Raw genomic sequence first — 14,765 nt, 5'->3', positions numbered from 1 at the left:
GGGCATCCACAGAGGGGAGGGGAGGTCAAGAAAGTCAAGATGGAGGCTTTGAGGCACAATGGAAGCCCTGTCCCTTTGGTATGAAGGACATCCATAAAGCAGACGACGCTTCGACTGCAGAATCACGGTCACCGTTTTGATATTTTTGTCCCCCCCCCCAAGAAAACCCTGCCATTCTAACCACAAGAATGCGTGACTTGTTTGGGACTTACGGTAACATGAGGCCTAAGAACTGTAAATTAAAGCACGGCTAAGAAAACCGGGCTGAGCGTATTACTCAACCCACACGTGAGAGGCTGGACCTAAATGGATACCCGCAGACTCTCCTAGCGCCTCGGCCCGCTCTCCTCTTCCCGCGCCCAAACCCTCCTGCTCTTTCCACAGGGGCGGCGCGAACGGTAAAAGCAGCCTCGCTTTCTCGGAGCGGCCTTTCAGCTAGTCCGAGAGACGCGTCTGCTTCTCCGGCCCAGCTTTCCCGGGCAGGACAAAGCTCCGCAGCGGGGCCAGATCGCAAAGACGCCCGTCGTCCAAACGGGGGTTCCTCCGCGGGGCAATCAGACCCCAAGAGGTGGGGACCGAGGAGGCGGAGGAAAGCGGCGGAAGAGGCGGAGAGCAATCAGCGGGCGCCCGGATGGAAGGTAGGGGAGCGGGGCGCCGAGCAGCGTGGGGTGGCGGGGTGCCGGGGCGAGCTCCGCCCCGCAAGCCTGCCCTGCAAGGTCGCCCCTCCTGGGAGGCGAGGGGGGCTGAGTGGCGAGAGCCGCCCATTGCACGCTTTCCGGGTCGATAGTGGCACCTCCTTATTCCCAACCAGCCGTATGTAGGATTGCCGTCTTCCTATAGAGTACGTCTTAAAGTTGCCAAGGTGGAGAAACACTGCTGTCGAGTTAAAATCAGGCCCAGGAACGATTGCAGGAGGATGGTCGTGTGAATGTGTTGCAGTAACAATAACAAGAGGCCGTGACTTCCCGTGACGCGAGCAACGTGATTTATTTAAACAGCGCCTGTGGCTTTCTAAGCAGGACTTTTCGTCGTAGCTCGGGGCCTCGGTTTTTACTCACCAGAGGTTCTCCTGATTCCCCGATGGCTGCACCTGCCATCGGACCCTGATGGGATTCCCTGGCCCAGAGGGGAAGGTTAGGGAAGTCGGCTTTATGCTAAGATATGTTTGTTGCAGGGATACAGTAGGGATTTATTTCAACAACAACTTGGCAAGGCAGTTCATCTGGAGATGCTGCTTGTAGCTTATCGCACTTTCCTGAAACCCAGTGGTGAAAGTGGATCCCAGGGAATCTGCTTTTGTAAATACCAGGTTTTCATGGTTTCTTTCAAACCAGGATGGTGGGTATGCTAGTTAGAGCTGTAAGAGTCCCAGATCCCAGTTGCTGGAGCAGTGTTTCTCAACCTTGGTGGCTTTAAGACGTGTGGACTTCAACTCCCAAAATCCCCCAGCCCAGCAGTGCTGGGCTAGGGGATTCTGGGAGTCGAAGTCCGCACATCTTAAGGTCGCCAAGATTGAGAAACACTGTGCTGCAGTATTCGGGGTGAGGGGTAAATGTTTTAACTAAAGTGCCCAAAGTTCCACTGAAGTTCTCCATTAAGGCCCTTTCTCTGGTGATGGAAGGGAGTGGCATGAAGTGTCCTCACTTCTCCATCACTTCTGGCAGGAGGTAGTTGCTGAACCAAAATGGCAGAGATAACAAACCCAGATGGGAACAAAGAAAAAGAAGAAAAGGGGGCTTCAGTCACACTCACCAAAGGCCTTGGTGAAGAGCCAGGCCTTCCGGGCCCTTTGAAACACCAATAGGGTAGGGGCTGTTCAAATCTTGGGGCAACCTCATTCCAGAAGGTAGACACTGCCTCAGAGAAGGTGGGGTCTTAATAGATGGCATTGTTTAATCAAAGGAATCCAGATCACACCAACCCTGCAAGATGGAACTGGCCAGGCAGATAGTATAGGAGGCAGGCAGTCCTTCAAGTAACCAGGCCCTATGCCATGTAGGTAGCAACCTGCATCTTGAGTCGTACTTGGAGCAAACTGGCAACCAGTGCAACTCACGAAGCAGAGGTATGACATGGGCACACCAAGACATGCCCATCACCACCCGTGTCACTGCATTCTGGACCAATTGGAGCTTCTGGATGGACTTCAAAATCAACCTTACAACTGTATAGTAAAAAGGGCATTTGAAGTTGTCTTAAAATGCACACTGGATTATTTTATGAATTCTTTTCTTGTAGGACACTCACATTTTGGGAGGTACAGATTTGTTGGAACTACTGAAAAAAACATGGTTTCTACTCCAGTAGATCCTCAGGCTTCTTCAACAGAAAATAAGAGCCAGGTTAGTCCTTTCTTTTCTGCAGAGAAATGTTTGCACTGGGTCAAAGGCTGATCAGATGGACCAACTCTATTGGTAGGTTGTGTCATGCGATTGTAATTCAGTATTCTAGCAGCAGTGTTACAGTAATATGTATTACATTAAATCTAAACTAAACTATTTTCTCCCCTAACTTTAATTTTTTTAATTGACTTGTTTCAGAAAGTTATATAAGATTTTGATGAGCTTCAACCAAAGAGATGATTAACTAAATCATAGACCATAACTTTTTACACTTTCAAGAATTTTCTGTTTTGGCACAGAAAAAAAATCCCGATTTTTTTTTTCCTTTGTAGTTCAACATACTGTTCTCATACAATGATTTATTTAGGTTTTTATTTTCAGAACTTACTCAATTATCCAACATATCTTAATACTGAAGACATTGAAAATATCAATCAACAATGTAAAGAAGAAAGTTTCTGGTACAGAGGTATACTTGTTTGTTCTTGATACTATAAGAAATATAACTGTATTTTTGTCTGCATTTCTTTGTTCTACTATTGTCAAGTTCACTTGAGGATTACTAATATTTGGAAAAGACAACACGTTCCGTCCCAAGGACCATATTCATCGCTTAGTGGGGGCTGTAGATGTAAATGTATTTTATTTATTCCTTCCATATATATCCTGCTACAGTCCAGTAAGACTCTCAGCAATTCACAAGCAATAAATAGCACATAAAATATCCACAGCGCTTTTTAAAAATAGAAACAGCCAAAATAAATCACTGAAAATAATTTTAAAAACCCAATCTTGATGAATAATAACTTCAGTTCATTATACTCAATCATGATAATTCCATATATGTATGCATGCAGTCATTCTTCCTCTCCACGTGCATGCTCATGGATAAACATCTGTCTCCCGGCATTATCGTTCCTGCCCCCGGCCGTCCCTTAATAATCTGGGTATCCTAGGTTTCACAAGATTTAAATCCCAAACTGAGATTACATTCCAATAACAACCATTTTCAGAGACTGCATTTGGACATTTATTGTCTTTATCATTGTAAGGAATTATGTTAGATACAACCAACCTGCCCTCCCCACCATCCCCATTTCATCCCAATTTAAATCCTACATCAGTCTGGCTGCTCTGTATGTCTAGTGAAGGGAGCTGCAGCCCACGAAAGCTGATGCCTTTTAATTAAATCTGTTAGTTGGAAAAGGTGCTACCAGACCCCTCCTGTTTTTTCACTCCTTCAGTAGGATTGCAATATCAGAAACTTTTGCTTCCATTTTTAATTAACCAGTTTATCCTTACTTTAAAAGGTGCTTTATTCAAACAAACCACATTTCATTGACTAAAGTTTGAAGCTGATTTGTTTCAGAGGGTCATAGCTAAGACTAGTCTAATGTTTCAAATCTCTTTGTAGCCATATTTGAAGAAGGTAAAGAAGAAAAAGATGACTCTGGGTCTTATCTAGTTCATTTTCATAAAGAGAAGCCATGATGATTATGCCCAAATGTATTCAGTGGTAAATTTGGATGTTTTTTTCCCCTCATTTTACTAACTAGAGGGAGATATAAGGCATTTGCTTACTGAATCTTCTCTTCATGGTGCAGACAATCAGATGAAAACTTCTAATATTAGTTTCCTGAACTAGGAAACTATGATTAGCAGCTTCAGAACAAGCCAGGATGTTACAAACTTCAATCTGCTGCTTCATTGGGAGTGGAGGCTCATTGGAATGTACACCAAGGCTGAAATTGTTTGTTGCAATGTTTGTTTACAGCGCTTCCTCTGTCTCTTGGAAGTATGCTTATTGCTCAAGGACTAGTTACTAAAGGTAAGCAGATTTTTTAATTAAAAATGTGCAGAGAATTTTCAGAAACTATCAGTTACTGACCATTTCCATGTAATAAATATTGGGGGGCGGGGAACGAATCTGCATGACAGTGAAACTACAAAAAGCTGGAAATCTAAAGATTTCATGTGCAGAATATGTGACATCTCTGCACATTTTACCCACAATTGAGAGTACCTCTGTCTTTCAGAGGTACTTTTTCATATCCATCTTGAAACAATGCCTTCCACAGTGAATGCTTTTGTATTGCTTAAGATTTTTAGCTGCCTGTAATGGTGCCTTCAACAGTTAGAGCGAGCAGAAGAGGTTTTTCTTAAATTCAGAAATAAAATATATACCCACCATTTTTTTTTCATTTTCATGTTTACTCTGAAAGAAAGCATGTTGGAAAGTAAGAATTCATATAAAAATTTAAGTACCTTTCCTTCAAAATTTGCCTACAGGAATCGTGACTTCAGTTTGAAATGTTCCCGTTTATCTTTTTCATCAAAAAATATTATATTGGTAATGAGCAATCTGTCCCTTTGTCTTTTTTCTTACAAGTGCACATTACAGTTGGACTTCCAGTTTAACAAATGTGCTTAAGGTGGTAATGTTCATCATGCCTTGAGTTTTGACTGATTGTGACAACCTTTGCAGCTAGAGGAGGTGAGGTCAGCTTTTCTGTAATGTATTAACCAAGCAAAGCTGGTTTTGGTTTAGTGCATTGTATGCATCCCACAATTTTGATTTTTAAACTGGCTTATATCCAAGTGTGATATGTGAACCCATTCAGTTATATCTTAATCAACAAAACCCAATGATATAAACATAGTTGATCCATGAATCAGATCAAGATTTCTCTCTAATGAAATGCACAAACCTGGTGCTTCGTTTTCTGCTGGCCTAGATTTTTTTTCTAAAAATGATTTCTTTTTCTAGGTGTTATCAAGACTGGTTCCTTGAATACAGTAGTGTGTAAGTTTTGAAAGATTGAAATTACAGAAGGAAAACTCTAATTAATATATAATTAGTATAAGTTAATGTCCCTGAAACCTTCTGTACTTATTTTATTTTTATATTATTTATCAAAATTGTATGTCTGCCCATCTTACAAAAAAGGGACTACCTGCACTCAAATACAGAGCATTGGGAAATCCACAAATCAGCCCTTCAAGGTAGGCCCGGTGAGGAAGCAGACAGCCCAAAGATTCCAGGAATGCCATCTTATTGTTGTAAGAGAATTTTGAAAGCCTGAGCACGTTTTCCCTCTGCCCCCTCTTACACCAAACAGACTCAAGGCAGGATTATTTGGATCTTCTTTCTCACACCTTTTCCTTTCCTAGCACTGAGTTGTCTTTTATTTTGCTTTAACTATTCCTGTTCTTCAAAGTTAGCTACACATTCCTTTACCTCAAGAGAACTTAAAGCATTTAAATTTTAGTAGATTGCATAGTTGCACTGAGAGTTTTGAAATAATTGTTATTCTTATGAATTAAGGACCCACAGTCCATGCTTCTTGCATGATTTATTTTATTTAAAATATTTATAGCTTGCCCACTGTGGGGCCTGTTGCTTTATGCAATGAGGTTTTAATTGTGACAAGTATCCAACTTTAACATTAAAAGACAAATAGCCGATGGTATTTCTAACTCCCACTCTCAAAACGACAATCAATAAAACATTGTTAGAGCAGATTTCCCATGTTACAGATCAATGCAGGGGGAAAAAAATCTGAGGAACATTTGTCAAAAGTTACTGATGCTGTTGCTCTTCCTTTGTAGTTGTTGGTGCTTTGGCGTTTTTTGCTGGGAAAATGTCGTATATTAAAAAATGCACCCAGAATTTTAGAAGTGTTCTTCTGCCACAGGGACCAGAACAGAACAGGTTTGTTTGGAATCCATACTTAAGATGATAATTTGGTTTCTTAGAGCAGTGTTTCTCAACCTTAGAAACTTTAAGATGTGTGGACTTCAACTCCCAGAATTCCCCAGCCGGCATATAAATGTAATAAATAAATAAATAAAGTTGAGAAACACTGGCTTACAGTGATAAGGTGGTTCAGATATTTCTATGTGGATTATGTATGCCTGCCTTTTGGTCTTTCAGTATAATTGGAGGACCATGGTTGGTGTTACCATTCTGACTCCTGTGTTCAATAGTCTTGATCATCTGCCCTGCCCTCTCTTCTTCCTTTTCCTGTTTTAATGACAAATCATATGGGACTTTGAATTCAGCAATCTTGTATTTTATGATTTTGGCCATTGTGTGTGAAAGGAGGAAACAGTGGATGATTCCAAACTTTGGGTTTGACTCTTGTATTGTTAAAGTGTGATTTAGCATTACATCTGAATATTACCATGGTTTTCAAAGAACTTTTCAAGTGTTACTCTCTGTAGGTGAAAACAGAACTGATGTGGAAAAATTAAGATGAATCCCTGTTGATGTATTTATTATACATGAATCATGTATATGAATCATGAATCAGACTCAGTTCCTCTCAAGTTATGTTCCTGGTTTGAATACTTTTTTTCAGGATTGAAAGAGCAATGATTGGTCCAAGAACTGGATCCTAGTATCACTGAATGGTTCTACGTACAAAAAGAGCACTGTCAGGAAATCCTAAGAAAAGTACGATAAGGCAATTTTCATAGATTTTCTTCTGTTCTCATCCATGCTCAGTAAAACTTCTGAAGACACAATTTGGGACAACAGGGAAACTGTTGATGGCAGAAAGAATCTGTGAAAACCACTATAATAATAGGAAGAAGAAGAAGAAGAAGAAGAAGAAGAAGAAGTGCCTTGGGCACAATCCCAAAACATCTGGAGTACCACTTGAATACCATCAGCATTGACAAAATCACCATCAGTCCATTGCAAAGACAGCTTTACTTAGAACAGCTTACATCCTGCGATGATACCTTTATCACCATCAGACAACATCTGCCTATCCCAGGACCTTGGGAAGGATTAGACAGGTGGATAAAAATGCCAAATCCAGTCCAAACATCTGGCTGACTATGCAACCAACAATAATAATAATGTCAACCTCAAGTGCATGGGAACTGTTCCCCCTCATGAAGATCATCATCAATCCCAAGAGAACATAGTTATTTGTATCAGATTGGAACTATGGCCACCTAGCAATACAGAATCATGGAATACGCTATTGTAGTTTTTGAGAAATGACCATTAGACTTTAGACTTGCTTGAGCCTGGCAGTGACTTAACCTAGTCTAACATTTTGTGTCACATAGAAGCCAATGTAATGCTTTCAGGAAATGGATAAGCGTAGATAGGAGGCTCTTTAGGAAGATCAGTGAAGAAGCAATGGAAGATTGACTAGTGACTATTATCCTGACAAAGTGGCATCATGGCGTGGTGGGGATGAGTAGATGAGCTTAGTGTCATTTTTGGTTTGTGTTTTGTTGTATGTTTTTAACTTTAATTATAGTATTGAGGTCTGGTAAGCTGCTCAGAGTTAACAGATTGAAGCCTCATAGAAACCTGTGTAATGAATGAATGAATGACAGCCTTTATCTATTATTGCTCCATAAAGCTGCTATTTAAGGCACACATTTTGTAATTTCAGAGGTAAAATTATGATTTTATAGTTTAGCATTATGAGTATAATACTGGGCTTTTTCAATAAACCATAATACATTTTTTTAATTTACTCCTAATGTTTTTAGGAAAAGTTCTCCCACAGATGAAGAATGCAAAGCAAATCTTCAAACAAAAAAATCAGATACTTCTATTTCTTAAGACAGGTACACGTTACTAAAGTTAATATTTTAATCACATTGATGTATCTCCATTCTTACCTTGCAAATAGAAAATTATGATAAATATTGGAATAAAATGATGATTCCTGTGCACTGGTATATCTGGTTCTTTTCTCTAAATACAAAGAATTCTCGTTTTTCATGGTAGTTATGTTCTGTAAAATTGCCGCAAATATTGAATTAGTGAATGCTGAAACCTCAGCTGGGAACCTGTGTGTCAGGCAATTTTGCCACTCCGCATGTCCATGAATAAGCATTGTAAGTATCAATTTTGTGGTTACAAATAAAGTTTTGCAAGTAAGCAAATTCACATATATGGAGTCTGTGAATAATGAGAATTGCCGGTAACATGACTGGTTGTCAGTTAAATTGACAACGGTATTTATTCTTAGGTTATCTTAGTATTGTGTGTTAAATTATAATTGTACTTAATTGATTACCTGATTTATTTTTTGTTATTGCTTCTCTGAATGCCACCTGTTTGGCAGGACACAGTATATATATCCCTTTCTGGCCTGCAGATCCAGTAACATTGGTGTAGAACTTGCAAACCAGCAGCAGTGCTTCTGCTGCTAGGGAAATTGATGGTGCTCTCCTGCAGATTATGGTTTTTTAATAGTTTTTATTGTTTTAATGATTTTGGTTATGTTTTTGGTTATTTTTTTTTTTTACTTACAAAAACAATACAAAAAAATAACCAAAAACACAACAACAAAAATGTGCTATCTCCAGATTAACTTTGTAAGCTGCCCAGGGTTAAAGAAGCAAGATGGACGGCAATATAAATTTAAGAAATAAAATAAAAATAAAATAAATATATTAAAATAAATATATTTAAACATGTCCATTTCCAAATTGATGCCAAATAATAGAAGAGGTGTGGCTGGTTTTTAAACACAAACTGCCCAGTATTGCAGTATCAGCCACTAAGTGTAGTTTGAAAAATATCAGAAAACAAAATCTCTCCAATGTTGCTGGCATCTTGATTGGAAGGGAATATATTAGAAATATGGTTCTGCTGCCCTTCCTGAACTGGGATGTGTGGCATCAATTCATTTGTCTACTCAGCCTCTTCCTTCCCTGCTTTCCATCCTGTGTTCTAACACGCTCTGAGAGGGAGCGAAAGACCCCTCTGGATTGGCTATTTTGTTTGTTAGATTCTCATTTAAGCAACAATAGAATTGAACCTAACATTTTGAAAAACACTACAGATTGCATCAAAGTATTTGTTAAACAAAAAGGGTTTCGGTCTTAGGCTGATTACTTAATATTAAGATCTCCGTTGTATTGTGACTTAGTGTTTTTTGTACACCTTGATAAAGGAAAAAAATCTTACGCTCATTAACGTTGGCATTCTAAATTGTAATTAACATTGATATAATCTTTTTTTATCTTCAACAGTCTAAGATACCTAAACATTAAGAGTGTTAGTCATCTTCAAACAATACTGTACAAATATCACTGTGTTGAAACAATATAATGTATTAAGATTCATAACATAAAAACAAACAAAAAACACGTATATATTTAAAAAAGCAACAATAAACAATAGAGAGCAACGCTCTTGCTTGACCTTAAGTATTCTCACAGACTTAAAACTCCACATATTCACTTTGGACATAAACAGCATCATGTTCACTATAAACATGCAGCCATTTTGATGTGCAAATGATGATGGTTCTTCAAAGAAGAATTGTTGCTATTTGCACCAATTCCCCTGTCCTTTTTCTCCATTTCAAAGAAGTTCCAAATCTTCATTTAGCTAGTGGTGCTGTTTCAGAAACATTAAAGGAATCCCACGTTCTGCATGTTTTCAAACAAGCTTTCTTTTTTTAGTAAATATTTCATGCTTTCACATCCCACTCGTTCTCTAAAGTTGGAATGTTTTAGCATCGCATTTTTGTTTAAAATCTCCTTTACTTAAAAAAGATATCAGAAACTTTTGAGGTATAGCTCACTTTAACATCAAAATGGCCAAAGACCATTTAATGAGTGAGCCTTTCTGTTTCAGAAATATGGAAGAGACCATTTTGTCAGAGTGTCTGTGCTATAAGACAGTCTCACCATTCTGTAAAAATCTGCCTTCATCCAGTAACATTATTTTTAAATAAAATTTGACACTTTATCATGGATGGTGGAACACAATACTACGTTTATGTTTTGGAAATTTTCTTTCAACAGCATTATTACCACTGCAAAGAACTTTTGGTCCCAGATTTTAAGACTGCCCCGTCATGAGTGTGGGGGGAGAATAAGGGGATATTTGCCCCCCCCCAGAAGCCCTCATATTTCCCATGATTCAGGACCAGGCACAGGTGGGTGCTGCCTCATGCAGACATGGTTCACATAGCATGTTAGGGGAAGTAGCTATGTACTGCATGGTTGAGACCTGGTTGCTGGGCAGTCAAATCTCAGCTGTGTCTTCCTGGTCATGGCCCAACAAGTAAAGGGGAACCCATCAGGTGCAGTTTGTGGGCATCAGCTTCATTGATTAGAAACTGCATCTAACTGGGCATGATGTTCTTGGTCTGGAGGGGACCAATACCAGGATTGTTCCAGCTGGTACCAAAATTGCCACCATCACTCTTTGGATGAGTGTTCTAAGACTGCTGATTAGTTACCCTGGAGTGCAAAGAGATGGTGGATACTAAACTAAGCACTTGATCCCTTAGTAGAGTTCCCTAATCAATGGAACTGTATTGTCAACCCTACAAGGTAAAAAGACCAGGAAACTGACACCACAGGATGACTATGTTTTAAAACTATATTTTATTGAGATAGGCTATAGTAACAGAATCTTGCAAGTCTGCCCTTCCTCTCATATCCCAAAGGAGTCAGGGAGATGCCAATCTGAGTCTCTAATACTTTCCCATTCCCCTGGGCTTAACTCATGTTCCTTCATGTTGTTGTCCTAATGGCTCCTGGATGCCTTTTTCAAGGTCATTTCCATGGCTCCCTACATTTACCTAGCTTTTTTTGTTCAAGTGGCTTTTGTTCAAGTGTGTATGTATGTGTGTGTTCATTTTTACAAGTACAATAGTCTTATTTTACTAGTTCAGCATTTTTTACTGCTTATTAAGTGAGAATTCAATTTCATTTGCAACCAGGATATTAATAAAACACTAATTTTAAACATGCTTTTAAGGCCTTTATTTTAAGCTTTTCATTCTGTTTTTGTTTTCTCCTCCCTTTTGGCATATTTTCTAGAACCATTTGAATCTGTTTTCAGGCCTAATTTTAAGTACAGAAACTGTCTTTGTCATCATGTGAGATGATTTGCACTGGGAAAGGGACAGGCGAAGTAGGACTTAAGATCTCTCCAGTAATTTTTTTATTCATCATGGGATCTTTTCTGGATAGACTGCCCAAGTTAGGATGTAGGACATAAAATGATCTACTTCTCTGTTCTGGAAAGGATTGTTTTCTCATTGAAGATACAAAATTTGGCTTCTTCCTAAACAAACACCATTAATAAAGTTTCTGGGGAAAAGCCATGATAGAGGCAAAAAATCAGGAGGTTAGTAATACCTTATTCAAATAACACATTTCATTGCTGATAGGATCCTGGTTTTCTTGGACAAAACTGCTTTTCTAGATCCATTTCAATTCAATTTCAGCCTGGCTGTGGAACAGAAACTGTCTTGGTCACCCTTTGGGATGACCTGTGCTGGGATAAAAATGGAAATGCAATCCTTTTGGTCCTCCTGGGCCTCTCAGCAGCTTTCAGTACCAACAACCATGGTATCCTTCTGGTCAGGCTGTCCGAGTTGAATGTGGGGGCACTGTGCTACAGTAATTCTGCTCCTAGCTGGATGGCCATTTTCAGAAGGTGGTGCTGGAGGATTAGTCTTCTGCCTCACGGCAGTTGGGTTATGGAGTCCTTCAGGGCTCCATGTTATTTCCTGTGCTCTTTAACATCTACATGTAACTGCTGGGGATGTGGGCTGAGGTGTCATCAATATGCAGATGATACCCAGCTCTACTTCTTCTTTTAATCTAAGACAGGTGAGGTGGTTTGTGTTGGCACTTGGGCAACGGACTGGATGAGAGCCAATAAACTGAGACTGAATCAAGGCAAGACAGAGATACTATGTGTGGGTGGTACACCTGTCCAGCTGAGTGGTGCACTGCCTGCCTGGAGGGGTCCAGGTTTGCCCTAAAGGAACAGGTTCACAGTTTGGAGGTGCTCCTAGATCCATCACAGTCACTAAGCACAGAGTGTTTTTTTATCAGCTTTGGCTGATTTACCAACTGCCCTGCAACAGTTATTCATGCTCTGGTAACTTCCCAGTTGGATTACTGCAATGTGTTGTACATGGAAACTTCAGTTAGCTGAAAATTGAGCAGCTAGACTGCTTACTGGGACTAGCCAATATGATATGCCAGTTTTTTGCCATCTACAGTGGCTACCAGACTTTTTCCGAACCCAATTCAAAGTGCTGACTTTGGCAGTTAAAGCCCTAAATGGCTTAACACCAAATCACCTGAAGGAGCACCTTCTCCCATATGTACCTACCAGGACTTCAAGATCATCTAATGAGCCCCTCCTCCAATTTTCCTCACTAGAGGTAGTAAGGTGGGTCTCTACAAGGGGGATGCCCACATTGATAAACTCCCTCCCAGAGAGGCTCAACTGGCACCCACATTAGCATCATTTTGGTGCCAGGTGAAGACCTTCCCCAGGTTTTTTAATTGGCTTTCAATTGTACTTTAATTCTTAGTTTTTGAATGACCACCATGCTGCTGCCTAGTTTATATTGTGTTTTTATTTTGTATTTTATTTGATTTTATCATATATGTTTTTACTCAGATTGTATTTTGTAGTGTGTTTTATTGGAAGCTGCCAGAGAGATTGAGCTATTGGGTGGTTTAAAATGTTTAATAAATAAAATTTATTCATTTTATGAGATTCAAAAAGCCACCAACTCCCAAATGACTATCTTTGCATTACTGCATCCATTAATGAATAAAGTGACTGCATTATTGAAATGCATTTTCACAGGGCAGACTTTGAAAATGATCCAGAACCTAACTGGGTCTATGTTTGTGCTCTGCCATCTGATCTCACTATCTGTTTGTAGAACCCCTTCAGAGGCTGGGACCAGTTAGCTGAGACCATTTCCTCCTATATTTATCTTCCCAGATCCCAAGCCATACTCTGCGTGCTCCGTCAGATGAGACAGGTGATTATAAGAAAGGCCTAATCAGGGTTGACATTCTAGTTGTATAGAAGGCCCTTCCTAGAAAGGCTCATTTGATACCTAATTTAGGTTCCCTTGGGTACCAATAGAGGCAAATATGTGTAGTTCAGGGTTGAACTGTGGAGTCCTTGGGGTTCTCTGAGCTTGGTTCTTTTCTTGCAAACGCTTCGTTACCTGGCTAAGTAACATCTTCACTGCTAGAATGGGATGAGGTTTGCTCTCTATTTATCTGCTGTGGCATGCCCTGCCAGTGTTGGTGGGGGTGGAGGTTTTGTTTTGTTCCTCTGGTAGTTCCTTGATTAGGGTATTGTTTACTGCTTGATTGTGTGCTTGGTGGTAATCTCTGCTTATCTGGGTGATGATTGCTGGTGAAATGTCCTGGTCTTTTGTCTTCTATTGCCTCTCTTGAATAGTGTGTAGATGCTGTTTATCTCTACGTGTCTGTTGATTGCTGCCTTGTCTGAATACCAAGCTTCCAAAAATTCCCTTGCAGTTTTGGATTTAGCTTGGTCTAAAATGCTGAGAGTTTCCCAGTTAAAACTATGATTAAGTCTGTCCATGTGTTGTGAGATTAAGGAGTTTTCATCATGTCTTCTGACTGCTAGTTGGTGTTCTTGGATGTGCTCTGCCAGCCTTCTGCCTGTCTGTCCTACATAGTGTTTGTTACAGTCCTCACACTATATGTTGTAGATGACTCCTGTTTTTTCTTCTTGTGCTACTGGGTCTTTTGGTTTACTTAAGATATTTTGGAGGGCTTTAGTTGGTTTGTGTGCTATGGAGATACCATGTGGCCGTAATGGTCTGTTGGTCGTTTCTGAGACATTTCTGATGTATGGCAGTGTGATCCTTTTCATAGCTTGTGTTGGTTGTATTGTAGTAGGTTGAGTGGTCTGGGACTTTTTGATAAAGTTGTGTGAATATTGTTGGAAGTTGTATGAACATTTTGTTGGAAGATGTTATATAGGTGGTCTGTTTCCTTTTTCTGCTGTTCTGGGTTGCTCCAATGCGTTTGTGCTCGCTTAAATAATGTTCTTACACAGCTCCTCTTGTGGAAGGTTGGATTGTTACTTTGGTAATGGAGTACTTGATTAGTGTGGGCTGTCTTCCAATAAACTTAGGTTTCTAATTTACTGTTGTTTCCTCTGCTGATGAGGATATCTAGGAAGGCTGGTGTGTTGTTGTTTTCTTCCTCTCTGGTGAATTTTATTCCTTTGAAGATTTTTTTTTAACTTTTATTAAGATATATAAAAAGTACAATTAAAATACAAATCAGAAAGCATAGAAGAGAGAGAAGATAGAACTACAAGAAAAAGACAAAAACTAAAAAAGTGAGATCAAGTAGAAAGATGAAACAAAGTGATTCCCAACTATCTCCAATACAGATATAAGTGCAAATTAAAAAAAAAAATCTCTTACCACTATTTAATCCTAATTCACATTATTTCTATCAACACAAACCATCTAATCATTAAATCCCACAATCGAAGCTTCATTTTTTCCCAACCCAAGCACGTAATCTAGGAAGGGTTGCCATGAGGAGACAAATTTGGAAACAGTATTATCTCTTATTAGGGCTGTTAGCTTTGCCATTTGAGCCAAGTCCATTAGTTTA

At 39.5% G+C, this 14,765-nt stretch overlaps 1 protein-coding gene across 15 annotated transcripts in view; it reads left to right on the top strand.

Moving 5' to 3' along the window:
- The first annotated feature begins 293 nt into the window (after window positions 1–293).
- The window catches only part of LOC112543033 (OCIA domain-containing protein 1-like), a 24,361-nt gene continuing 9,889 nt past the window's right edge, over window positions 294–14,765 (top strand). For 2 of the 15 annotated variants that reach the window (XM_088130649.1, XM_088130656.1), the window contains exons 1-8: window positions 294–638; window positions 2,239–2,342; window positions 2,724–2,811; window positions 4,117–4,170; window positions 5,110–5,145; window positions 5,290–5,402; window positions 5,952–6,054; window positions 7,860–7,937. In XM_088130649.1, coding sequence (XP_087986775.1) covers window positions 632–638; window positions 2,239–2,342; window positions 2,724–2,811; window positions 4,117–4,170; window positions 5,110–5,145; window positions 5,290–5,402; window positions 5,952–6,054; window positions 7,860–7,937 — 583 coding nt within the window. In that variant the 5' untranslated portion in view covers window positions 294–631. The other 13 variants (XR_015793993.1, XM_088130661.1, XR_015793999.1 and 10 more) reach the window with 12 other exon arrangements.

Source organism: Python bivittatus, unplaced genomic scaffold, assembly GCF_059951505.1.
Source record: "Python bivittatus isolate LINGU-HERP-01145 unplaced genomic scaffold, Pbiv_v1 ctg000070_np1212, whole genome shotgun sequence".
NCBI classification, from domain to species: domain Eukaryota; kingdom Metazoa; phylum Chordata; class Lepidosauria; order Squamata; family Pythonidae; genus Python; species Python bivittatus.
The sequence above is the reverse complement of the archived record's forward strand: the minus strand, read 5'-3'. Positions and strand labels throughout refer to the sequence as shown.